Raw genomic sequence first — 27,733 nt, 5'->3', positions numbered from 1 at the left:
CAGTTTGTGAGATTTTGCAGAGATAGCAGCAAGTAAAATCTTGGCTGGATTAAAATCAAAGGTGAAACACTCCTGAATTTCAGTAAGGACAGTTTCACCCAGTTCCTTTTGCAGGTTGGTGTTCCTCATAAGGAGGAGGTTTGTATGAGGGCAAAATCCAGTTAACTTTAGAGAAAACACGTAAGTTTTCCCTGAACTCTCTAAAAAAAAAAGTATTCAGTAGTTGTGGCACATTAGGTATGGCATTTAACTTGTTGCATAATTTTGCTCTGATGGGTCTTGCAGACCCCGGGCAGGAAATCACTCTAATGTAATCATACTGCCTGTTTGTCTGTCCTCCCTTCCGGCCCCCTACAGCGACTTTTTAATCCACTGACCATTTTAATCCATTAGTTTTCCATTTTATTATTTCATATATACTCCAGTGCTAGGGAAAGGATTCAAATGGAGCTTGTGACTTAGCAGGCACTGAGAAATCTGACCACGGCAGCAGGAGCCACAGCTTGTTCAGGTTTGCTGGTTCCAGGCTCAGAGGGCAGATGAGGAGCTGTTCCTGATGAGGGATTTCCTATGTCTGCCCCCAGCTCCATCTGCCCACAAGGACCCACAGCTCCCAGTTCAAACTTCAAATTTTGGAGGAAAAGCAGATTTCCTCCAAATTTTCTGGAGGAAAAGTTTGGGCCAGGAAATCTAAGCTGGAGGAAAGCAAATCTTGTGCACAGGTTTATAAGATTCCCAGCAAAGACTCTGGAGTTGCAGTGAAACAGATTGAGCTCTGAGTGCATTAAGGAGGTCTGATGAAGCTACATCAATGGGGAGTTGACTCAGTTTCTCTCCATGTTCCTGCAAACAGACCTGTCTGCTTTCCCCTTTTATTCCAATCTCAGGTAACATTAATATAGTATTCCTCTAACGAGTTTTATTTTAAAACACCCTTATCTGGGGAGGGCTGAGTTTAGGAAAATTCCAGCTGTAACTTGAGTTTTCCCTGCTGATTTCCTAGCAGAACAGTAAATATTTGTTCCCAGGGGCTGATTAGCTCTTTCTTTGACAGTGCCAATCACAGCCTTACTTGCATCTCCATCTATCACCAGCAATAAATAAAGCAAGCTACACGAAATTTATACAACCTAGCTCTAAAGATAGTGTGGAGGATGACTGAAATGTAACGGTGTCAGTGTGTATGTGAAGCAAGGGAGTAAGAAAGCAAGAAAAAAATCTTTTTGAATATTTAACATCTAAGGGCTCATCTTAAACTGTTATGGTAGAGTCTTTTCAAAGGGGAAGCAAAGTAAGTTGTTTCTGAAATTTCCTGAGCCCCTACCCAAGACATCCAGGAATATTTGCAGAAGAACCCTGTTTGCAACCTCATATCATATCTTTCACATGGGAAAAGACTTAAAGTTAGACAGTGGCTTGCTGGAAAAGCACACAGATAGCAAGGTGTAAGCTGAAAGAGGGAGCTGGATTTCCCAGAGTGCAGCTTTATCAGGCTGTCTACTTGGTTTCTTCAGACTCACAGGAAAGCCTTGGAAGAAGTCAGAGAGGTTAGCTGCTGTGTTATAGACCTGTGAAGGTCTCTTATCCCTATGCACTGCACGAGGTTTGTACAGTCCCCAGATCCAGATGTCTCACATATGTGCTATGCACGGGCTGACAGAGCTGTGGCAATACTGCCAGGCATTTGGTGCTCAACTGTACCAAATACCAAGCTTCAAATCTGACAGGGCTTTTCCGCTTAAACTCATTTCTAGGCAGTTATTTGTTTACAGAGAAGCTGTGGATGTGTGAGTCGCAGCAGCTTCAGGACTGAGCTCACTGTATTTAACTATGTTTTGTTGCTGGAGATTTTTCCAAGGCCAGAATATCTGAGTACCTCTTAAAGGTTAGTATGGCAAGGCAACATCCAAAGACACCAAAGTAAGCAGCGTTTACATCTCATGGACTTTCAGCAGTCATTTAGCACTTCCATTCTTTAGTGTCCAGGAAAATTTTCCTTGTAAAATTACTAACTACACATGCTACCCAATGATGTCAATGAGTTTTCCCTTTCTGTGCATTGCTGAGCATGGTCTGGTCTAGTGTTCAGCGAACTTTGAGCTAGAAGCATGGAGTAGCAAGAAAAATATTTAGTTTTTCCTTTATTAGTTACAGCTTTACATTTACCTTATGTTTTTTTCTGTCTGAAAAAAAAAAGAGTAAACAGGTTGACTTCTTTGCCAAGATTGTGTGGAAATACAGGATATATATATTTAGCACTAGTCAATCTGTTGAGAATGACTAGGAAACCCATCAGTTCCTGAGGCTGTAGTAGATTTCCTCTGCACAACTTGTCAGCAGCCTGCTGGAGTTGAGGGTATTCTGACTGTGTACTTGAAATGTCAGGAATGCATTGTTTATTTGCAGCCAAAAGGCTGAAAATCAGGGCTGAAAGTCTCTCACTCAGAGACTGCACGACTTCAACAGGCTGCTGACATGAGGTATAAGCTGTGCAGCTGGTACATGGTGGCGCTGAAGCATCACTGAAATCAGGCCACAGCTGCAGCCACACATGTGAGGTACGGTGTCTGATCCACTGTCCCTTCATTCTCTCTTTGGAGACATGAATTTTCCAAGGGCTTGGGACCACTTAGAGCAATTTGAGCAGAATTCCCTTTACCAACCTCCACGGTGCTCAGTGCAGAGCAGTTTCACACTTACGATCTTTTATGTGCAGCCTGGAAACTGTAACTCTTGCAGAGCATTACTGTGTCAAGCCAATGTTTTAGTTAACTGTAAGAGCTTACAAGTTAACGTACAAAAACCTAATGGGTCTTACCACAGTATGTCAAAACACCCTTCTAGGCGCTTTAGCAGTCAATAGTGGAAACCTAAGGAAAAGAGCAGGATAAGCGCACAGAAAATTTCTCCCAAATCCTATTTCCATTTCTCACTATTTGCAGCTTGGAGATTTCTCGAGCTTGTGATGGCACCTTTATATTAGTACCTCTGAATGCTTTCTTCTTCCATTAATTTGCTCCACAGTTTTCTGAACTGATGTAAATATCAGCAACCTGTGGAAGAGTTTCACAGGTTCACAAAGCACAGATGAAAAGTGTATTCTTTTGTGTTCGTTTTGAACTTGTCCCCTGTTACTCTCAGCTGATGCATACTAGTTCTTGTGCTGAGGAAGACAGAAAACAGCTTTTCCCTACAATTCTCCCCCTTCTGTGAGATATATACAACTTACGTGAGGAGCTAGTGAAGTATTACCATCCTTCTTCTCTGTAACACAAATAAAAGAAAGGCAGAGAACTGTTTTGCTGAGGACTTCAAGTAACTGCAGGAATATCTCCAAGTTTACTTGAAATCCTTTCAGCTCGCGAAGAGGCTAAACCAGTTTATAGTGGACAGGGAAAGATGCCTTTCTTGCCATTTTGAAAGATACTCCAGATGGAGCCAAGGGCCGCTCTCCCCCTTTGATGCTGTGCTGGTATCTGCTTACAGCTGCACAGACACACCGTGATGCCTCTGGAAAAGGCCACAACAGCTTTACTTTCACAAGCAGTGTTAGTCTGACGATGGAAAGATGCTGTGCCTCTCCACCATGGCCAGCACCCACTGCTTTCCCTCCTGCAGCCACCAGGTCCCTTTGTAGCTGCAGTGCTTAGCAAACTGCATCCTGGGACTTATTTGAGTTCAAAGTAACATGAGAAAACCAATCAACCAAACAACAACAAAAAAAACCCAATTTGTTTTCAGTCAGCTCTGTCTTTCACTGGATTAACTCTGTGGTCAGGCAGTTGCTTTGCTGGCACAAAAAATCATGTAGCAGGGGGTAAGGGTTAAGCCTGAGGGTCCTGAGGAAAGGTAGGGTAGTTTCTTCAAGTTACCACCTTATGTCAGAGAAAGTGCCGGGGAAACACTGGGCTGAGCTATACTGAAAGCGTATGTACTGTAAGTATAGCTCATGAAACAAAAGCTGTCTTAGACGCATCTTGGGTTTTTTACACAAAAGAAAGTCATGATATTCAAGATCTGATTAACTGTCATATGCCCAGACCTAAGAAAAAGCCCTCGAAAAAGAAAAAATTACATATAATGAAAAATAAAAAGCACTCCAACAATTCAGCTGATAAATCTGTCACAGACACTTCTGTGGCAGACAGTTCTCCACCTTAGATCACTTTAGATCAGTGAATTTTTGCAATGGGTGACAAATGTGTTTATGGCTTGGTGATCTGAATAAACATATTTGTATGAATATATCAATTTGCTTGAAAGCTATGTAGTGGTCAGGAATTTTAATGAAGTTTAAGAGTCAGAATGGGCAGAAGATATTTAAACATACAGCAATGATTTTATGTAGTCTACATGTAAAACTGTCACTTGAACGCAAAGATCCAAGACCAAGGACAGATTTTGTAATCCTCTCTTCAATGTCTAAGGCATCTATTTCATCATGCAAAGCCCAGTTCCAGCAGAATTATAAAGATTCCTCCTTAAATTGACTTCCAAGCTGGTCCCATAACAGACTCAACAAACTGTAGAGCCATTAAGGGGTTCTACATCATATGATACTGATTTCTCTAATATCCATATAATTAGACTGAGATGCAAATTGCTAATAAAACTTAATAATCCTCCTGAAAAATTGGCGACATTAGCCTGAGAACAGGCTTGAAATGCCTAAAGCCATTGTTTTGATAGCATTACCAAACCATACGTTAATAATTGTATCGCTTTAGTTGCACACTCCCTGCTGTTTCAGTACTTAACTAAACTGTAATGTTAAATAGTTGTTGCCAGTTTAAGAAGTTTATCAGACAATACAAAGATGCCTTTGTGATTGTAATTTAAAAGTACACATAAGTGCACCCAAAAAAGTTCCACTTGTGAAGTTATCTCCTAAGGTCTCCGTTTATGGATATTACCCAGAGTTTAAAGAGAGTTTTTATACCCCCGAGTCTTAAGTCAGTAAGTAACTGATAAGATAGGCCATGCTTTCACTCTGTTCTGCTAGTTTGTGGTGGTAAATGGTGCCCCTGTTTGTACCGCATTTGAGCCATACAGCCTCTGATTTCTGCACCTTATCCCTCCCCGCAGCCAGGCAGGAGCCAGCACAAACAGCCTGGGAATGGGGCGACGCTGCACACACAGACCAGTCCAGCCCAACCCTTGGAAACATTTCACCAACCAAAAATAGCAACACTGAGAAGATGCCAGCAAAGTCGGATCTTGACATTGACCGATGTTTGCCGATGCTGTGGTACATCCATCACACGAATCGGTTGACATAATGCCGTCCTCTGCTGGCTGCCCCACACCCTCCTTCCTCCCAGCAGAAGCTGGGTATCTTATGGAGACCTGCTTAGGAATTGTGCCAAGCAGTTGTCACCTTCTCACCAAGGGGCCCTATTTACAGGTTTGGGGAGACGCAAACAGATTTTACTATGGGCTAGGAATATCCTGGCTCAAAAGGGAGTGACTGAGGGGATAGCTGTCCATAAAATCCTAAATAGCATGGAGCAAATGAGTAGGGAATACTTGGTCAGTGTACTGGAAAATAGCTGGGGCCATCGAATGAAAATCTGCATGCAGAAGTCCTTGCTGCAGGATGTCACAGGTGCTAAGGGTTTTACATGGGTTCAAAAAGCAAGTGGAAAATCCATTAATGGATATTAAACATAAAGGCCCATTGCTGGTTCAAATTCCTTGCCCACCTGATCAGCTCTTAAAACCTAGCCTGAACATGGTGAACAGAGTAATAACCAGTGCACTGTGCAAGCCTGCAAGTGAAGCCCTAGAAAATATTAGCCATAAAGGGGCATGAAATATGCCCCTGCATTGCAAAGCAGCCTCCAGACAACTAGCAGTAAGCAACACTAGTCTTCCAGTCCTATGGTGCAACCTGATGGTCTCTAGTGAGCAAAACCCCTTTGCTCTTCCTGGGTTCCCAGTGCTAAAGTACAACTCTCCCATATGAGGACTTATGCGTATTTGAAAAGGACATCATACAAAATTATTAAAACTTTCTTTCAGCCTTTTGCTCCTCTCCCCTGCTCTATGCCAAGTGTCAGTCCCAAACCCAAGGCCACTGCTCCCCACTGCTTCCCATCAGCTGCGAGGTTAAACAGGGTCCACAGAGCTGGGGCCTGGTACACCAGGAATGAATGGTGGAAAACAAACTGCAATCGCCAACCTCAGCTGAGTCTGGGAAGAGATTGTGGGAATGGCATCTGAAACCAAAGAAATGAAGCATCACAGATAACCTTTTCCATCACAGTGCATGACACAGGTATAATGATGGGTTAGTGCAGTGCAGTCCACCCAGAAGTGCAAGAAACTCCAGTAACTAAATGTGACTTGCATCCCTGCAGTCATTCCTAGATGTGGATGCACTGCAGTTAGAGGCGTGACTGTGGCATGTACAGAGGTGTACCTTGAGGCTGGCTTTCTGCTAGTGAGCTTGGTGCCAGCAGCACGGGCTTTGCTGTGCACCCCACTATTGATGGGTGACATTGTCCTAAGCAGAAGCCCAGGCTGCTGAACCCTCGCTGGTACTGCTGTTTAGCGCAGCAGGATGAAAAATATCTTATGTCTATCTACAACGTGATGCAATCATGCTTCTGAAGTAGCTATATTAGCACTCGCTTTTGTGAAACATTGCTAGAGCGATCATGCCACTTAGCATGATTATACCGAAAGAGAGCGCAGCACAAAGCCCAGGGCAAGAGCTCTGTGGGTTGCTGAACACCTTCAGCTCCCCCTGGAAAACAGAATTAAACCTCAGTTCATATATTCTACCTTTTACGAAAGCCTTTTTTGACCAAGACTCAAGAAACCGCATTGCACTGCAACCTTTCCTGGCACCAGAGTCTGTCTGATGCTAGAGCTGTACCTGGAGATTGAATTTATTTCCTGCCCCCTAAATTTACAGAGCAGCCATCATTCACCATAAATTGTCATCCTAACAAGCTGCAAGGCAGAGATACTTCACATTTGAACCAACTGGTGGCAGTCAGTGAATAACATCTAGGTAACCAGAACACCCTTCATCATGAACCTGATACGTTTAACAGCTAATTAAATCTGTGTAGGGATTAGGCTTTACATTGTATAGTTTTATGGCAACAAAACCTGAGCTTCCTAAGATTACATTGACCAGTTCTTTATCTCTGATGCCAAGATGTTTATCAGCACCATATGTTACGAGCTCCTGCTATGTTTCCCAATGACCTTCTGGGTCTTAATCAGCCTGAATGTCAGGGGTTGAGGAGCTGAGGACATATATTATCACACAGAATGCAATGGTCAGCCAGACAGAATGAAAATCCAGGGCTGGAGTCCAAAGAAAAGGTCTTTGTTGGTTAACTTCTGTCCCTAATAAATTTGTCAATTAGGAAGAACAAACGTTAACTTTGTTTTCCTTGCCCTTGCTGTTGCTTTGTGAGGTCCCATACTGCGAGGTAACACAGGGTGTGTACTCAAGTATCAGCGATGAGGGGAAACCTCGATGATTCACAGTTCGGGAATGTTTCACATAAAAATAGCAAATTCCAGCTTTATAGCTGGCAGCTCTCCATGCTACCCAACTATTTTTTCCAGTCTTAGAACCATCAGAAAGAGATGCAATTAGCAGGAAATTTTTGTCCCCAATTTCAACAGCTCTGTGATTTAGTCTTTTTTAGTCACATGCTGCTTTTAGAACTCCATCCCAAAAGTCCCCAGGCATGGTGCTTGGGGACGATCACATCAGAAGACATGGGGGATCATCATAACACTTTTTATGCTTGTGTGAAGTACAGTTGCTTGTGACTAGACATGCATTAATAAGAAAAGCTTAGGCAAGGACAGGATTTGCCAAGATATTTCCATGCGAAGAATGCGATATGTTTTACAGTATCTTTTGCAGGGAGAAGGACCTAGCTACCATGCTTGAATGCCCCTGCATTCTTCAGACAGGCTGTGTTTACATTGATGAGAGCTAACACAAGCCACCTTCAAGCCCCAAAACTGCCCATTTCAGGCATGACTCTGCATGATTCCCCATGTCCAAACCACCAGCAATTATAGTTCATTCTGCAGTTCCTCTGAACACGAGGAGTCAGCCCCATCACTGCTGCTCCCAACTCCTACCCAGCTGCTCACAGTGACACACTTGCATCCCTAATCTCAAGAGTGCCCCTTCTGTTTGCAGCTCATTGGGCTCAGATCCCAGCTGGAATCTCCCATGCATTTCACGGATAAGGATGCTGATCCAAATGCTGACACTTTGCTGCATGGCTGCGGAATGGAGATAAAGCCAGGACTGGTTGGCAGGGCGTTTGCAAATCTGTACACTATATGTCTGTCGTTTCATTGAAAATATCTTTTTTGGAATTCAGAGCATCTACCAAGACAGATGTGGCCTGCCTGGGGTTAAGCTGAATATGCTGTATTCAGAATACCACAAGAAGTCCAGGTGTTTTAAAGGATGTAATGGCCACGGTCTAAGAAACGAATTGTGTTACTGGATGCCAAATATATGAAGCATTTATAGAATCTTTACTTGCTCCTGAAACTGAATATATGGCTTTGTTTGGGTGTTTTTTGTTGTTGTTGTTGTTGTTTTAAAGAAGTTAATTTCCTTCCCTAAAGCAGATGGGTGCTAGTTCCCACATTTTCCAAGGATCTTTAAAATGATTTGGACCCACAAGAGAGTTTCATTGGCTGACAAAGATTATAGATGCAAACTCATTAGCTGAAATGGCAGCTTCATTAGTCTGCATTATGGTGGACGACTGTTTTAGAGGTACTACAAACACACAGGGAAGCATTTGACTGTATGTATGTGGCACATATCGTGTGTTACACCAACTGGAAAGGGAAAAAACCTACAAAATTTAGATGTCTAAATTGAACATCCCAAACTTTGGGGAGCTGCAGATCTAGGGCAGATGGACATCAATGACAGACCTCCATGTCCACCTCTGTGCCAAGGCTCTCCAACATGTGGCTCAGCTGGGTACCCATCAAGATTCTGCCAGTGTCGGTATTTTATGCCCATTGTATAATAATACATAGAAGAACACTTTCATTTAAGATATTGAAGAATACTGGGGAGGGAGGGTGTTAAAGTATGTAGTATTGTCTGTCGAGCGTACTCTACTGGCTAGACTGTTGCCTGGGATGCAAGATAAATGTCAAATAAGTACATGAAAATACAAGTCCTTCCTAGAAGCCCTTACAGCAGATCTACAAAGCCCCTCATTCTTGTATGTGATCCCCCAGCTCCTGCTTTCCTGGCTGTAAAATGCTTTACATTCAGGGAGAGAAATGGAGAAAAACTTTTGAAGGTTGGCATCCCACAGCCTTCTTTGGGACACGCATGTAGTATGTAGAAGATATTAGTCACCAGCCTGAGAAGAGTTTAGCAGTGACATCTCCCACTTCCTAGCAAGTACTCTCACTATGCAGTAGCCTACGAAGGTCTTATTTCAAACAGCAATAAAAGAGAAGATGAATTAAAGTCTGCAGTTTGTGGTTTAACTTCCCTTGCACAATTTTTAGTATCACCTGTTATTGTTCTTTGAGTCCTGATACCCCAATGGTGGCCAGCATTGCACTGAGAATGAAGGTGTACACAGTGCAGAAGAGGTTAAAAAGTGGGCGACTCAGTGAGAAGGTGGGAGCTTTCAGTACAGATTTAAAACAAAGGAAGACGTTGTTACATAAGAGCAGGGACAGTATTTCAGCTATAACAAGCGAGACTGAAGAAACACAAGTGGGAAAAGATGAATAAAGCTTTAAGAAACTGCTACTCCCCAGGCAAAAGCCACAATACAATTAGATCAGCCATTCCCTAACTGAACATAATAAACTCTTTCAGAGCAGATTCAGTCTGTACAAGCAGTCTATTCCTCTGACCATTTCTCTATAGTCACTTACTGCCAACGACTAAAAATCACTGAAGTTTCTTTACTGTAGGTACCCACAGAAATGTTCATAGACCTGTACAATAGTATAAATAACTAGATTCATTTTGGCACTTTCATTCATTTCATTCAACTGGCACTTGAAATTCAAGTAGCACTTGTTAAACATCCCTGTCAATAGATGGGATATAAGAAAATACATGCAAGAAAAGCAAACAGATCTACTTATAGCCCCCACCTCTAAATTTCCAGCCACTTTTAATAAAGTGAAAAGTTTTAGCTATTAAAAACATTGTGACCCTTGTAATGCTACAGAACCCTGCTACAAAATGTGAACAGTACAATATCCATTATATAATATATATATTTATATTTTAATATATTACATTTATTTCTACATAAAGTGGCTATAAATACTGTATATGCCTTATATTCATGGTTCCCAGCATTTGACATTATAGTAAGTACAAACAACAACAAAAAATTATAAAAATACAAAAAAGGACTCAGTAGAAATAGCTTTACATTTGAAAATCTTGTAGCCTGCATTGTGTCTATCAACAGAGCTCTGGGACTACAAGGGCACAGGTAAGAAGTTGTCCAACAATTAGTCACAATCTCACCATTCAGAGGAGATCAGAGCTGCCATGAAACCAGTCACGGATTCCCAAGACTACATAAACCAAGATCTCTGCTGGTGCAAACAGACTTGGAGTTTGCAAAGTGAAGGAGTCAGACCTACATCTGAGGGAGGGGGGATGAGATGAGAAGGTAGGGTATCTTTACAGCACTCCATCAGGACCACAGGCCTTTCTACAGTCCTAAGATAGATTACATTGCCCTTTCTACCTGTTGCAGAGGCTGCCACAGTGGTGATTCAAAGCGGGGGGCATTTTCTGCAGCCATCTCAGGCTAGCTCAGAAGCAGGTAGGTGCCTGGCATGGGCCAAGGGTGCCAGGGAGGACAGGGGGCAGAGCCACCCTGCGGCCACCCCCAGAGGGGATGCATGCCCCCAGTACCCGTGTCCCATCACTTGGTTCGGTGCTCTGCCTCCTCCCTGCTAACCAACCTCACCAGGCAAGTCTTCCAAGGAAATGTGGCTCATGAGGTCTGGTACAGCAACCTTTTTTCTCTGCCAAGGACAGAGACCATCGCCCCCACCTATATTTAGCCCAGCCTATGTTTAGTCTCAGGCTGTTGGTGAGTGCCAGAGCCTTGAGCTGGAGGTTCCTTGTTTTGTTTGTGGAGGTACAAGCAAGGGATAACTCTGAGAAACAAGAAGCCAGTGCTGTGCTGTTTCCTTCCTGGAGTCCAGCCGCAAGGGGAAAAACAAAAAAAAAAACAAAAAAAAAAGAAAAGAAGAGGGCTGTGCCGTTACTTCGTACAACTAGAAACAGTTAAGTTGAACGCCGTGCTGCTGCCTGCATCAGGCAGATGCTCGGCATGTCACCGGGGTCCCAAAGGCCACCACACGGCCCCTGCCATTGGGTCGGCACAGCACCCACACACCGCAGCCGCCGGGGCTTTGCACCCTCAGCCGCCAGTGCCTCTTGAGGAAAGCGCCCCGCAGCCTGGCATGGCGCAGTTTTTCTGCCAGATGCTTCTGCATCCTCTTCAGGAAAAATAAACGTTTTTTTCTTAGTCCCGGGGATGCTGTCTGTCTATACATCAAACCTGAATACCACCAGTCCAGAAAAGGAAGGCACATGCCGGGGGGACCCAGAGCCGCCGGCTACCCCCTAGAGCGGTGGGGAGGCAAGCGGCGCGGCGCCGTCGTAGGCGAGCCCGTGCGCGCGGCAGAGCGGGGGCGAAGCCTCCCGGGCGCACAAGAGTTCAGTCTCCTCGCTGGAGTAGACGGTGGTGTCCATGTCGTCTGAGTGGTACCCGGACTGGTACCCGCTCGTCTGGTTGGAGGCTTCGGACATGACGGACTCGTTACTCTTGCTGGGCACCAGCGTGCTGCGAAAAACAAGCAGAAACAGGACTGAGAGAGCTGTGGAGAGTGCCTTCTGGAGGGCAGGTGGGCGATTCCTGCCAGCAGCTGCTTTCCATCACAGCAACAACCAAAGAAAAATGGTCCACTTAGCAAAACTGGCTTCAAGCCTTTTTAAACATGCATTTGATTATAAGGAGAGACTTTTTATATGCCCTAATTTCACTAATGCATGAAAAAGATACTTAATTTTACGACGATACAAGGAGTTAGATTGCAACCACAGATGAAATGGAGAGGAAACTTTGAGAGGCTTCACAAATTTCAGCTGTGGTGCAATCGTAACTGCAGTGTATACTGCAGTTTTTTTGTTTGCTCTGAAGTTGTCCTGAAAAAAATAATTCCTGAGAAGCTCTCAGAGAGCATACGTGAGGTTTCAGCTCCATGAACACCACTGTGCTTCCTGTGAACTGCACAATGAAAACCTTGTACAATGCTCTGAAAATACATCCAGGTACATCCTGAAAACTCAAGAGCCAGCTTCAGAAAAAAGGAAAGAAAAAGAAGAGGAAAAAAAAAAAGCTCTTTGTCATTGCAGACAGGCCCTCACAAATACGCTCAATTGTCTTCATCGGCTCAGTTCCTTCAAGGGGTGGTTCATGCTTTTGCAGCTGATAAATACAAGTCCTTTCTGCAGTGCTGGCTGATGCTTCCAACAGCTGCATTACCTCTTCTCTCCCTCCTGGTACCAAATGCAGATGACCAGGCATACAGTGCACATTTTTTCTTTGCGTTTTTAAAAATACAGTATGAAAAGATTTTGTCTTCTAAAAAATTTTACAAACCAATTAGTCTTCTGACATAGTGCAAGCAAAAGGTTGCATTCAATCCTACATGCAGCCTGGGCCTTACCTAAAGGGTATTTTCACTTGTTTCTCACTCTCTTCCAACGTCTTCAGCTCTTCAGACGCAAGAACCATCCCACTATCTGTCTGGTTTTCCTGCAGAGGTGTTAGAAATGCATTAAATGGGAAGGCATAAAAAAACCCCAAACCCATGAAAAAAGGCATCAACAGAAGGAAAAGGCATATAAACAACAAACTCACTCACCTCCTGAACAACTTTTACAGTGGTTACCAATGGGACATCTTCAAATGTTTTCACACTCACAGGGCGGCTTTTTCTTTTGCTACCTTGTCGGTACTGACTGGAAAGAAAATAAAACAAAAAGGAGCTTTGCGGACGCTATCACAACTTGGCTGCAAACAGCACAATGATATCAGAATCCTTTCATCTCTCTACAGAGAAGTTAATCGTTTTGTCAAAACATATTATGCAAACCTCAAAATATCCATTTATTGAAAAGGACGAACAGAAAGTGGCATATGTCTGACCTTCTGCTCCTGACAACCTTGATCTCTGAGCAAATTCTAAGAAATGGCTTTGAGAAAACAGCTCCTTTCCTCAGTTACACTGGAGGGCTTCACTTCCTGCAAGCTTCGCTTAGAAGTATAATAAACAGAGGAGCCTGGAGCACAGACATGTGTCTCTTCCTTTGGACTGCACTTCTGAGACCCCTGGCTGGACCTAGGACAACAACAGCAGACTCAGCAGACTGCCGCCCTTAAACCATGGGGATCAGGACAGGGAGTGCTACATCTTTCTTGAAGGCTCTTCTCCAAAAGAAGCCCTCTGGTCAGGATGACATCCATAAAAAATATTGGACAAAAAAATAAAGTTTACTTTCATGGAGGTACTAATACAGCAAACAAAAAAAGCCACCCTCAGCTTTCTGTCTAAGTGGATATGGAATAAAATGGATGTTGTCCTAGTTGAACAGGACCAATTTATGTTCCTAACAGCTAACAAAGAAAAAGTCATGGAGTTAGAAAAGAAGACTGCATCCACTTTAAGTGCAAAGCTGGAGGCAATTAAGAGCACCATCTATCCCGTTTCCCAGCTTTGAGTCTAGCTATGCTGAGTCCTGCCTATCTCCAACAGACACTTATTTAAACGGGTGGGAATTTTACAAGTTCCCTCTGTAGCCCACTCAGGTGCTCGATCACCGTTTAGAATGTTTTTCAAATATTAAACCAAAGTATTTGCTGCAAAAAACCCCTTGTCCTATTGCTGGGGGCGCACAATAGTTAATTAGCATCCTCTTTCGAGCAACTTTTCATATACTGAAAACTGTTACTTTTTTCCCACTCCATTTTCTCTTCCTAGACTTAACAAAAACGGTTCCTTGAAGATCTCTGTACTGACCACATCTTCTACTCCTGTTACTCTGCAATGGTATCTAATCCTCTTCCCACCCAACCCTGCCAGGAGCAAAAACTTCTAATGGACAACCTAGTCCACTTCCCCTCCTGGACAGCCCAACCTTGAATGATGAGAAGAGCATTCCACAACTTGCCTTCTTAGTCTGAAAGCTCCTTGTGGGCTTGCATTTAATTGCCCACACAGACACAGAACTGCATGGCCAGGACTACAGTTACCAGCGTGGTGAGGACTGGGAATCCCAACTTCTTGATCTGAATGACCTCCCAGGTATGGGAGTCCTGCCTCTCCCCAACCCAGAGAGGAGTCAGCCTACATGGGCTACAATGAATGAGATCCTCCTGGTTAAGCCAAGCTACCAGAACATGAGAATAAAGCCGCCAAACATGTCTGAAGCTCCCTGCTTTGCCTCTCCTAGTGTGGTTTCCACAAGTGCATTCTCACAAACCTTGTCACACTGCAAGACAACAGAAAAGAGGTTTAAAGCCTCTGTAAAAGGTTGATGGTGAGGTTTTACTTCTGTTCATAACAGGAAGTGGGGACCGGAAAAAGCCATATTAGGAAGTATTAGAAGTGGAAAATAGGTATGATGTTTCCAGTTTTAAATCATGCCTTTGTGTCTTTTAAATATTTATATTTTGGCCTGCCCCACTACTAAAACATGGGTTGAGAGTTCAGCTCTAGGACCATATGTTCAACTGAGGCACGAAATCCACTGTGCCTACCTAGTCTTTTCCAGGTCCACATAAAAATCTGATCCTGCAGTACTCAAAATCATTGTGAACATTGTCTTTCGTGGATATAAGACAAGCAGTGAGGGAGAGGGCTCCACTTTGTGAAAACCACATGAAAACTGCCAGCAGAGTCTGTCTCTGCTCTGATGGTAGGATCCATCTCCTATCCTCCTCCTGACACTGCAGCAAACACTCCAGAGCTCCCAGCATCTAAGCAGCTGAATTTGATCTTAGGCAGCACTGGATGAGAAAATATCTTTCTCCCTTATATCCTGTGCCCAAGGTCCTCACAATGTCCAACATAAGCCCTGCTTAATTGCATTACTACAAGCTCCTTACCAGAGAAGTTACCTCTGCCACAACACCCAACAGCATCTACCACTATTGGTCCACTGTGGATGCCCCAGCAACCCACCAGAAGCAAGCAGTAGACAAAATCCAGTGACAACACTGTTTAGGTTGCATTCCCCTTGGCTATCAGTTCATGATCTATTTACTAACATTTCACTTTAGGAGGGGAAATTCCCGGGAAGTTATTAATGACAGATCTATAACCATTAATATTTAAAAGAGTTGCAATACAAGAATGTGAACACAACTGAATAGGATTGGTAAAACTTTGTATTTGTTCTAGTTCTTAAAAACTAAGTAACAAATACTCTTGTGGGTTTTTCTTGAATGAGAATACCAAATCTTGAAAGGGCAGCAAAAATATAAAAATTCCCTAGCAATTGGGAAGGTAAGAAACTGTTTTTGCCTGCAAAAGCTCTACAGATTCATGCCTATGGAGGAGGTTAAATATGGATCAGGCAGCTGAAGTCTCTTCCTTTCATTTTCCCTGCTCCCAGCATGAACAAAACCTGCCCAGAGGCCCCAGTAGGATGTCCACCATATAAAATACCTAATTCCTGCTGTGTTGTCATAATGGAATTTAGGATCACAGACTTCCTCTTTCTCCCTACAGGAAGCAGGTGAAGTTGGGAGAGAGAGACCCGAATCCTCTTCCATATTCAGCGATACTGACAAAGGAAGGACAACGTAGTCTTTACCATCCTGTAGAATGCAGTGAAAAAATACAAAAATTAAATAAGGCTACAGAGATACACAGACGTAAACAGCTACACACACGTATGTGGAGAATGCAGCAGTCCAACTGAGCTACCTTTTTGCTTTTTTAAAGTATGAGCGCTAGACCACCTTCGCAGGAGCAGCTTCATTAAGAGGGAAACTTAGTAAGAGCTACTGCCAAGTAGTTTTCCATTCAAAAAAGTGATTTATATATGGCATACCACCACAAAATGTGTAAACTGAACTTTTTCTTGATGTCTTTGAAATAAAAAATATTTAATTTTAGTAATGTTTGCATTGCAAGAACACAAAGAACATGACCCTGAAGGGAAAAAAATAACCTTAAACTGAAATGAGGTTGAGTTGGACTACAGCATATGAATCATAAAGTCTCAATTAAGTATAAGGAGTAAATGAAAAAAAGAATGAAATGGAGATAACAAAGAAGGAAATTTTCTATCAATAGTTTGGCATCTAACTGGATGCGAACAACAACAACATTATAAAAAATTTCTTCCACTTGTTTACATTTCTGCTTTAAAGTATAAAGAGCAAAAAAAGGATTAAGCATCCTTTGGTACTGCATACCTATTTATAGTCCCATAAGAAATCGTTTTGTAGATTTCCCCTTTTCTCTAATTTTTTGCACTTACCCCTTTTGGACAACAACATGACACATGCATAATTAGCTATTAGTTATCAGACAGTAAATCATGTTTGTCTTCTATAGTCACAGTACCCTACAGTAAATGACAAGAGAGTCTAAATCATTAGTGATCCAACCACATCAGGTTATGTGCATATATACATACAGTATGTTTTGAACATACTTGGAAACGCATTTTTTTACTGTGAGGGTGACCAAGCACTGACACAGATTGCCCAGAGAGGCTGTGGAGTCACCATCCTCGGAGATACAAAAAAACCACCTGAACATGGTCCTGGGCAACCAGCTCTAGGTGCTTGAGCAGGGCATTGGACCAATGACCTCCAGAGGTCCTTCCAACCTCAGCCAGTCTGTGATTCTGTGACACCTAAGATTCAAGCTGCTCTGTAGGAAAGTGAACAACGTCTATCCTTCTGAGTTTTGGCACGCACGGAAGACATGATACTTCAAAAGGACAGGTAATTCCCATCACTACCGATAGGCTGCAAAGGGAAAACTAGTCTAACAGGAGAGCATGTGGCAAAATCCAGCCTCCTTCATTCAAGCGCTCACATCTGTCGCCCTGGCCTCTTCCTCATTTGTGGTGCATGAAGAGTGACCCACAAGATGGAGAACCCAGGAGGGACGGAGGCCTGTGTATCCACCTGGAAGCAGTGGGCTCTCTTGCCACAATGCCTGTTTCTTTGGAGAAGTCTTAATACACTTATCTGCATGGAGCTGCTGACAGGCAGTGAAATGCCTGTATCCTTGTCTTCCAGAAAAGTCATTAAAAACACTGCATCCCACACCCTCACATATGTTACGATATCTATCTTTGGCACAGTAAGATCAACGGGAGCTACCTGCCGAAATGCCTCTGCAGTACGCAGAGAAATTGGCAGCAGAGCAGGGAATTGAGCCTGAGCCAACAACTCCTCAGCAAGACAGCTAACCACACAGTGGTGTCTTGGGAAGCCCTTGCTGGCAAGCAAGGTGGCTTTTGGTTACCACACAGACCTCTGCGATCTTTCCCCCCAGGTTATTCTTCTCTGCCAGTTGCCCCAACTGCTGGCCAGTAACAGGAGTGGTGGAAGAAGCCCAGGCTCCCCGATGGCTCCAGCAGACAGTACCCAGCTGTGGGACTGGCAGGACACACAGGGTTCAGCTAGTGATTTTAGCAACCAAAGAACACATTTCATGTACCTGACGGACGTTGGCTTGCAGTAAATTCCCTAGGTGTTCCACCAGCTCTGAAAAAGTTGGTCTCTGCTTAGGATCTCCGTGCCAGCAATCCAGCATTGTTTGGTACCTAGAAGGACAAAGTCCATTAAAATATCATCAGAAGGAAAACAGCACCTATGCTTGCTCAAGCACCTGCTGTTATATTGGGGTAAATATGGGCAGCAGGAAGAACAGTTCCTTACATTTCTGGTGTTGTATAGTCTGGTGCTCTCATTCTCGTTCCTTCTTTCAGTCTTCTGCAAAATTCCTCATCAATTTTCACTCCAGGATATGGAGATGCACCTAAAATGAGAGCAACGGTAATTTTAATGTATTAGACTCTTAAATTCTGGGATTCATTTTCAAACAAATAAGTTGCTATGGCCTGAGTTAATAAGGTAATTCAGTATATTTGGATGCGCTAACAATTTATATTTATGATGGCAACAGCAACTGATGGAGTAAATGAGGCACATAATCACATACTGAAATGGTATGAAGAAGCATTTCAAGTCCATGTTTCTACATTTGCATTTTTAAGGAAATTTGAGTATCTTATTTTGATGGAGAAAATGAAAAGGAAATTGTCAAGAAGTAAAAAACAATTGTAAAGAAGGTTCAAGAACACTTTGACTGTTTTCTTCAGACTCTGTTGTTTAAAATTTAAGATGTCTCAGTAAAACTAAAGTGACTCACCTAATGAAAATATTTCCCACAGCAGAACTCCAAAGGACCAAACATCACTCTGAATGGTATATACTCTATCAAAAATGGTTTCTGGTGCCATCCATTTTAGGGGTAGTCTGGCCTGAAAGCATTTCCGTAAACAGAAAGGTATCGCAGTTTAGCAAAACACTGAGTTCCATAAACCCATTTAAGGAGAAAAAAAAAGAGCCCCAACTTCATATTAATTCTCTCTCAAATGGAGAATCTGAAACTTACATCTCCTTTCCTGACGTAATCTGGGTCTTTGTAGATGTCTCGAGCCAAGCCAAAATCACAGATTTTGACCACGTTATTGTCTGACAAGAGGATATTACGAGCAGCCAGGTCCCTGTGGATGCACTGCAAAGAGAAGTAAACAACTTCTTATGCTGCCTGTCGTCAGAGCTCTGTCCACAGGGCTGATCTCTTTCACATATGTGCTCTCCTACCCTCAAAGGCCAGATAATTCTTAAAACCTTTTAAGAAAAAGAAACCTCAGCATCAACAGTTACTGATTTTAAGTGCTTTTTTGATGGTCACAACTGATTTGGCTCAGGGAGACTTGTGTTCCCAAGTCCAAACATACATCTGTTTATCCACTACACAGAGAGACCCTTTGAAGTTAGCTAATTAATTATCCTAAGAAGCTGACACAAAACAGGTTCAGATCTGATTACCTTTAGATTTACTTAGGTTCACTCAAATCTGTGTACTCCACTCTCTCTCTGAAAAACACACCACGCTAAAGTGCCGATTTGAATCCAACACAAATTAATCTTGACTACAGACAGAAGAGTCCATGCCTTTACCTATGCAGAACAACAGCTGAGCCAACAACCCAAAGACTTCAAAACTCAAGCCTCAGTAGCTTGAAGTAAAAAATCCAGGCTCTGAAGGTGGCTGCAGATTTGCTTCTAAGTATGGCCTAGAAACAGAGATCCTGGAAAGACTTTTTTTTTGCATATACACACCAACCAGAACGTAGAAAATGTAGACAAATGTACGTTTTTAGCAAAGACTCTGAAGTATGCTCTTGAAAGCCCAGGCTGCACTCTAGAGCAGGGTTATATTCTCTGCTTCTATTTCCTTTTCCCATTTCTAAGTACTTTTTGTTTCTATACAACTGTAGGCAATTCCGTGCGCTTGCTGGACTTTGCATCCTTTGAAACATGCACTATACGTATTTAGGAACAAACCACAGAAAAGCACTTCTAGAAGACCAAAATGCAGGTGAGGTGCTATTGACTGCCAGGGTGTCTTTGGCAAGAGACTCTCCAAGGATTCATCCACAAAGTTTCATAGGTGAGCATCGTGTCTCCTCACACTGCCTTTTCAATCCGACTAAACAAGTTACAAGCAACCTCCTCAGAGCAAACTCCTTTACGTTAGTTTAGCTCCAGTTACCAGGGATTTGCCCCTAATTCCTTTAATTGTCCTCATAAGTCAGCTCCCCTCCTCCAACTACTTAATCATTCTTCTGTGAATCAGTGACCTGTAAACGTTATACAGATCACTAACATTTCTGTCAATAAATGCATGGGCTGTTTCACTCGGTGGTATTAATGATTCGGGTATGTCTTAAGGCAAAAAGAAAACGTTGCAGATGACTGCTAGTCTGAAGATGAACATGCTGTTTCCTTCTACAGACCTACAGCACTATTTCCTACAGTCAAATAAATAACATGCCACCCTTCCTGAGAAGTTCCTTACTTTGCGTGAAGCCAAGAACTCCATTCCCCTCGCCACCTGGAAGCTGTAACAGATGAGGTCCTCCATGGTCAAAGGGTTCTTGCAAAGGTCTTCAGGACCAGCTGCAAAGAATCAGATGACAGTCAAACATGCCCTTTGTCATTGATTTCACCCATAACTGCTTCTTAGGTAAAAGTCCATCTTAACCTTATGCCACGTTGAACTGGAAGAGCAAACTGAGCCCTTTTTTGGCTGCGTAATTATCACTAACAACCCATTTTACACCAAACTAGGTCTGTGTAAAATAAACTTTGAGATGATGGGTTATATCCCAGGCCTTCTTGCTTATTCCCAGAATTCTCACCAGTGGAAAGATGTGCAAAACAATCCTGAAAGAAAAACAACTAAAACTCAGCTCACAAGCTCCTAGGACAGGAAAGGCTTGCTGTGGTTTCAGCAGATGTATTTGGAAGCTGTTCAGAGGGAGGCCCCACCTAGTCCTTACGGGGGAAGAACATGCCCTGGGGAGAAAGACTTGAATTTGGCAAAAAGCCCTGCTAATTCAGGGTAGAAGAAGCCTAACCTAATCCTCTAGCGACCTGGAAGAATAACATACTCAAGTACCCAACAAAGATACTCAGGCGTTTAGTTCCTGCTGAAATAAACGACTTAATGGCTTTGATTTTAAGAAGATTTTAAGAAGAAATCTACAAAGAACTACAACACCGGTGGCTAAAACCCTCATCTCAAGACCTGCTTTAGGTCTACATACTTCTTACAACATCCCAGCTCAGAGGGTCAGTGGTTACACCAGAGAGGTCTGAAAAGGACCAAAATGGTGTGGAAATGCATAAAGTGCATGTCTGACATTACCTATTAGGATTGCATTGAAAACACAAGATCATCCTTCATTATCCTCCAAGATATTTTTCTTTGCATTAAATGACTTTTAGTGGAAGTACAGGCAGCTGAGCTACAGCCTCCCTCCTGACTGGTGCGATCCCCCTGCTTGCTGAAATCAGCGGTCTTTGAAACACATTGGCAGCACTGAGCACTTTGTGCTGCCTCTGCCAAAGGAGAACATGGCAAATGCATCAGTGAAACTGCTGCAGAGGGAACATATATCCAGGGGAGGCTTTGAATGAGCAGATAATTTAGGTTTCCTCTGCCTGACAGACCACCTGCACAGAGGGAAGGCAAATCAACCTCTCTGCTAATAAGCAGTGAAGCAGACAGCATTTCATGATATTTGATTTCTGGGTAAGCATTGAGGAAATTCAGTTAGCATCCTGGTGCATCCTTCTCTGCACTGCCTTCGGAGTTTATGCTCTGCAGTTTCCCCTGAACACACTGGAAGTGAAATAGATGGATCTCCAAAAGTGCACTAAAAATGCACCCTTTTCAGACAGGACGTTACCTGGGATTGGGCTGAGGGGTTTGGGATGCTGAACCAGATGATCCATAGCTTGGGAACTTTGGTTATCCAGGAAATACCCCACACACAGTTTTGAGGGAACTCTGGAAATCACACAGTCCCTGATGTCCCTCATCAGCCCTCACCAATGACAGCTGTTCCAGCACTAGGAGAAGACATATCCTACCATCCTCCTCTTCCACATCACTCAGGGACCGCTCCTCCACAAAACCAGAGCTCGCTGAGCTCTGGCTACTTGTGATGCTGTCCAACCGTCGCTTCAGGTCCGCGGAGACATCACCAACATAGTTCTCCTTCCCCTGCCGAAATTTGGCACTTTTTGTCTAGAAATGTGAGGGAAGGGTAGGAGAAATCAGAAGCGGAAAGCATGCAAGAAGCTTCCTCAGCAGAGGCAATGATGCTCCCCACGGTCTGTGCCATGGGCACCACTGATGGCAGGGAGGGCAGCCCAGCACTGGCATAACCAGCTGCTCGGCTCCAAGCCGGCTCTGGCTGGGGCACCAGGCTGGTGCGCTGACTGCGCCAGCAAACCTCAACCCAAGGCCATGCAGGCTTACCAGCTCGAGCACCCTGTGCCACTCCATAGCATGGCTTTAGCCTGCTCCTGCATCCTTCCAGCCCCCCCATCAACATATTCACATGCTTGGGAATAAATTCATGCTGATGAGCTGGCCCTCTCAGTCCCCTGGTACCCACCACTTGTGAAGGATGCGTGGATGCTGCTGAACCCCGCCTCACACTATTGAGCCTCTCCATACTGCTACAGTTTTACCTCCCGCTGCTGTAAAGACCTTTCAGCTAAACCTCTACCTTGGTCAAAACTCTATCAGCCCTCAAAATCTGATTTCCTTCTTCCCCTAAGCAACCGAATGCCTCTAGGGAGGATGCCAGCCCCGCAGGCTTCCTCTACCATGTTTCCATTTTCTCCTGCTGCAGTTTGGTGACTTTTCTGCCCTGGCAGGGCTCTTTTTTTCTGTGGCCGATTCCCACCCCCACTGCTTGTGTAAGCAAGGGTCAGCACCCTTGTGAAATCCCGCCTCCTTCCTTCAAGGCCTCTCAGATATTTGTTTATCCTTTTTACCTCACAAGAGGATGCAGCGAATTACCTTTGCCAATACAAAATAGTAAACAATGACTCCAAGGATAAAGAAAAATAACCCCCTGGAGAACCGACAAGCAATTTGAAGAAGCTCATATCTAAACACAGCAGCTGCAAAAAGACTCAGGTTCAGGTCTACCAGCATGGCAGAGCACAGCCCAGGGGCCTCCCTCCTGGCTGTGGGCAAAAAGGGTACAGTCATGAGCATGATGCTCAGTGCTAAGTACCCACAGCCATGCTCTTTATCTGGCAATCTGACTCTTGAGGGGGATGGATCCTCCCAACCCCCTCCAGAAATCAGACCTCCTCGCAGAGGCAACCAGAAGTTAGTTTGAAAATGCCAATCTCCCTCCCCACTCTCCTTTCAAACCAGGATGAAAGAGAAGCTGTTGTGATAGGAACTCGCCTCTGCAAAGGACTTGGGAGGCAAAAGGTTGAATGTAAACTCATGAGATACATCACTTACACAAAATTATTAACAGCAAAAAAGATATTATAGCCTGGTTCAGCAATGAGCCAAACGCATAGCAGAAAGGATAATCACATGACAGAAGATACCTACGGGTATCTGATAGATATACACAATAAGCAGGGAGTGCAGTTATTTAAGGCGGTCTGGAGCTTAACTAAGAAAGGAAAAAATTCAGGCTGATAATCAGAAAAAACTTCCTGACAGATACGGCCAAGTGTAGAATAACCTGCCAAGGGAAATAGTGGAAGCCCAGTTCCTTTGCACATTTTAAGCTAACAATAACAAAAGAGCTACATTGCAAGGGCTAGGGGAAAGACTAGATGACCTCTGATGTCTTTGCCATCTCTCATTCCCATGGGAAGTACTAGATATTCAGTGTCCCAAAGGATTGCCCCTACAGTTTGCACTAGAAACAGAAACATCGTGTGTGGAAAAAGCCCACCAAACCAAACATTATACTGTTAACCTTGACTCCTTACCTTGTATGGGACAAATTCACTCCTCTTGCTCCGTAGGTAAGCTGACAGATTTCCAAACTTGCAATATTCCACTATCACCATGAGTGGGCCTGTATAACAGATACAGCAATTCCTTAGAAAAATCATTTATATCCTGCCTTATCTCACGGCATAATCTCTGGCTAAAAATACATACATTTCAAAAAGCATTCTACTACCCAGAGGTTTTTAAAAATACCAGTAATATTAATAATAATAAAATCTAATCGAAGCAGGGAAATTATTACTTTTCTGCTGTATAAGGAAGTAAAAGAGAGCACATGCTTTTGAAAATCACAGGCCTAATTTAATATGTGAAAATGTATAGTGCTGTGCTGCCTATGCTAATTGACATCGTAAGGATGCAACATACGTATTTGAACAAACTTCAGTGTAACCAACCATTCATCTACAGTAAAGTTAGACATATAATTATCCACACATTTTTGTGCGGGCAGTTTAAGTCCTGAAAACTTGAAACAGGAATCTTGGTTTTAGACATAGATGCCTTAATATACAGTCCAAAATGTGGTATTTCATGCTCAAATTGCTTCATATAGGCATATGCTACAATGATAAATTTCCATCCTAGGTTCCAGGTACTGGCTATGACTATTTTATTATGGAATAAACAAGTAAAGAAATATTTATGGATTATGTTTCCTTCAACTACTGCACTTCTGTCATGGAACTTTACAAATTAAATTCTGATCCCACAGTAAGCCAACAAGTCAGCTTCCCTGAAAACTTATTACTAAGTTACTTTACACTGAATTTCTTCCAAATTAGCGTGCAGTGCTGGATTTGTTAAACTAAACATCTGTCCCCAGTTATAAAGCAAAATAGGTTCATCGACCCAGAGAGCCAAACTCCAAATTGCTATCATCTCCCCTCCTACACACACACAGAGGCACCCACAGCCCATCCAAAGCCAGGGAGGGAAGTCACAGTTTGCAATTGCACTGTAGCCATGACAAGAATAAGACCTACTTGTTAAATCTGGTACTAGACTCAGATCCAAAGTCTGTTACACATGGGGTGTCCACTATAAAAGTGGACCTGAGGTACACAAAAGCAGCAATAGAACAACTAAGGGATGGAGCTGCATGTAGAACTCGGGGCTTCTGAGCCCTTATTCTACCTCTGGACCTGCTCACTCTTATCAGAATTTTTTTTTTAAAAAAGATGACAATTTCTTCCAGAACTTAATTTTAAACCTCAGTTTTCTATGCAGCAGAAATGGCAGAAATAAGGTTTTCATTAGGACCTTTCCACCCACTGAGAAGTCACTCACCTCCTGGCTTTGTGCAGGCTCCAAGTAAATTGACAACATTGAGATGGTGGCCAATATGAATGAGGATCTTCAGCTCTGACATAAGCGCTCTGTGCTCGCTATGGGTTGCACCCTCTGCAGAAGTAAAACAACACACATCAGGAGCATCACAGAGAGAAAGGTTTTCCCCTCCTCTGTATTCTCTTCTGTTATTTTTCCAGCCCATCTAGTGAGAAGTCTTGTTGTTTGGTAGCCTGGATCAGCTACGCTGCAGGACACTGATGAAAGCTAGGCAGGGTCAGTTTCACTCTGCTTTTAAACATTTTCCAAAGTTTGCCTAGCGCTGTGCATCAGAACAGGGACACAAACAATCCGGATTAGCAAGCATCTTTTTTCCTACAGACCTTTTGAGCAGTTTGCACTCTGCCATTTGACCCTCCCAGCCAAGAAGATCTAGAAACATTGTCCCACAGCCTTTGCTGGGGTCCACACTAAGCATCCCATGGGTCCATGCACTGGGGGAGATAGGGCCAGGGCCATATATGCCTGACCCTGCATCCTCACCAAAAGTCTGGAGACATGGCTGGTGTCCTCATCCCACAGGGACAGAATGGGAAGAGGAAGGAGCTGAAGCAGTGGGAAGAGAGGGGTGGAGGAGGCAGCTCTCTGCAGGCTACCTGAGCACCAGGAAGCTGGAGGGACAGGGCTTTCTAACTTTTATTGTCATTACTGCGTGCTCATCCCATTCCAATGAGTCTGCAGCAGGTCTTGCCTGTGCTTGCGACTGCTCACACTGCACTGTCAGAAATCCCCTGGCTTTCCCACCCTTCCCCCAGTACACCACAGTGTGGGATACAGCCCTTGGCTACTGGGAGCCCCATTTTGCTGCCCCAGCTACATCCTTCTCAGCAACAGCGTGTCTGGGGTTTCCTGTGGTGAATGCAAAGCACTATAATACGATTTAAAGGGAGGAGAAAGCTGTTCAAATTTATTACTCGTTTTGGAGCGTGCCTAAGCCATTGTCTGAGACTTGCAGAAAGCTCCCTATGAGGCTGCACAAGGCAAAAATGGACACAAGCAAATTGCTTGCAGGAGCAAGTTTTTATTCTGAACCTCAGTAGATCTATAACGCAATGGCTAAGAAACCACACTTGCATTGCTCCAGTTATTGGTGAGGCAAAGGCATGTACTTTCTCTAATCATTGCTCCATGATACCAACTGTTAAGCTAAACTTGTATACGCCATTGGTAGAAACATTTTAATATTTTTCTATCTACTGGTTTTATTATCGGCAATTATCCCTATATTGTGTATTCAAGGTGAAGTTTTAGTCATCATTTTTACCTTTAAGCATTTTGACTGCCACTGTTTTGCAGGTAGCAGTTTTGTCAATCCCAAATGCGTCCGCTTCTATGACTTGGCCAAAAGCTCCACGCCCAAGAGGTTTACCTTGAAGTGAGAAGATGAACATACTCCAATTTTTTTGCCTGGCACAGTGGGCAAAAGATGCGGAATAAACAGCAACTCTAAACTGAATTTATGTATCAGAAATTATCAGAGGGCTGATAACGGGGAGAGAATGTGTTATGTCCTATGGGACCACAGAGCCCACTCGGGGCTCCTGTATCAGGGCAGGCCCATGGCAAGCCAGGACCTGAAGCGCTCCCCAGCACAGGGCTGGCTGCAGTACCACTAAATGGCTTGTGCAGTGAAAACATACCTAGCTTTAGCCGGTCTCTGGGAAACTCCCACTTGCTGGCATCATATGGGAGCCGTTCACAGTGCTCATCTATAGGGACTTCATCAGGATCCATGATGATTGACAAGTAGCCAGTCTTCATGTCCCCTCCGTTGGCCTGGAAAATGGTATTAGCTGTAGTTACACAGATTTTTTTTTGCTGACGATGTGCAGGCAAAGTGCCATTTTCTCACTTTGCAGCGCTCCACTATTTCCCAGAAATGCCAGGCTACCATCTCCCTACACCATGTCATCATGAGTGTGATCATCATTAGTTACTTGCACTTTTTTCTTTAATTATTTAATAAACAAAACCAGCTGAAACATTTTTTTTCTCTTGTGAGGGCCTGTTCAATTAAAACTAAATTTCTGTGACCCCAGTTCCAGGCAAGAATGTTATGGCATGGGGAGAAAAAATGTGTCTGTTGATTTAAGAACAATGGAAAGAAACAACAAAAAAGGCCTCAAGTCAGCTCTCATTTGTCATGCAAGACCAGTGCTGATAGGACAGTTACAAGAATTTTTTTCATTACCCGCTTAACGGTCCGGAGGATGATTACAAGAAGCAACCAGAAGAACATGGCAATCACTGCAGTGCCAACGAGGATAATGAGCTCCAGATTTGTTTTCTCTTCAGCGCCTGGGAAGAAATAAGCGAATATCTGAGTGATAGTTGGAAGCACATTGGTTTTGTTCATTCATTAAAGTAGAGAATGGATGTCTTGTTCTGAAGGTTCGTTTTAAAAGTGCAACATGGAACAAGGAAATGAAAGCAAAACAAAACAAAACGCTTGGGTTTTTATGTTGAAATATTACGCTTAGTTTCGTGCTGTTTTACACACCACCCAATTTCTTAGCATCTGTCTTGTTCCAAGGACAGTGTCTGGATCCTTGGCAAACATAAAAAAATAAAATCTCACATTTTAAAAAGCAATAACTGTTTTAGAATACTGAAAATGAATGACTCGTTCTCCAGAAACAAAAAATCCCGATCATACAGTAAATAAAGTGCTGTGAGAATAACCCACAGAACAACCTCTCTCTGG

General features: G+C 43.4%; 1 protein-coding gene across 1 annotated transcript in view; it reads right to left on the bottom strand.

Annotated features, from left to right (window-relative positions):
- Positions 1 to 10,246: 10,246 nt before the first annotated feature.
- The window catches only part of KDR (kinase insert domain receptor), a 32,025-nt gene continuing 14,538 nt past the window's right edge, over positions 10,247 to 27,733 (bottom strand). Inside the window, exons 16-30 of the mRNA XM_075091463.1 lie at positions 27,221 to 27,327; positions 26,670 to 26,805; positions 26,294 to 26,398; positions 24,970 to 25,083; positions 23,658 to 23,746; positions 21,774 to 21,930; positions 20,194 to 20,294; positions 18,721 to 18,843; positions 18,475 to 18,586; positions 17,982 to 18,081; positions 17,761 to 17,866; positions 15,745 to 15,896; positions 12,940 to 13,036; positions 12,742 to 12,830; positions 10,247 to 11,855 (exon numbers count right to left, since the gene is read on the bottom strand). Of these exons, the coding sequence (XP_074947564.1) occupies positions 11,636 to 11,855; positions 12,742 to 12,830; positions 12,940 to 13,036; positions 15,745 to 15,896; positions 17,761 to 17,866; positions 17,982 to 18,081; positions 18,475 to 18,586; positions 18,721 to 18,843; positions 20,194 to 20,294; positions 21,774 to 21,930; positions 23,658 to 23,746; positions 24,970 to 25,083; positions 26,294 to 26,398; positions 26,670 to 26,805; positions 27,221 to 27,327 (1,808 nt within the window). The 3' untranslated portion in view covers positions 10,247 to 11,635. The remainder of the gene's footprint in view (positions 11,856 to 12,741; positions 12,831 to 12,939; positions 13,037 to 15,744; positions 15,897 to 17,760; positions 17,867 to 17,981; positions 18,082 to 18,474; positions 18,587 to 18,720; positions 18,844 to 20,193; positions 20,295 to 21,773; positions 21,931 to 23,657; positions 23,747 to 24,969; positions 25,084 to 26,293; positions 26,399 to 26,669; positions 26,806 to 27,220; positions 27,328 to 27,733) is intronic.

Source organism: Phalacrocorax aristotelis, chromosome 4 (genome assembly GCF_949628215.1).
Source record: "Phalacrocorax aristotelis chromosome 4, bGulAri2.1, whole genome shotgun sequence".
NCBI lineage: Eukaryota > Metazoa > Chordata > Aves > Suliformes > Phalacrocoracidae > Phalacrocorax > Phalacrocorax aristotelis.
The sequence above is the reverse complement of the archived record's forward strand: the minus strand, read 5'-3'. Positions and strand labels throughout refer to the sequence as shown.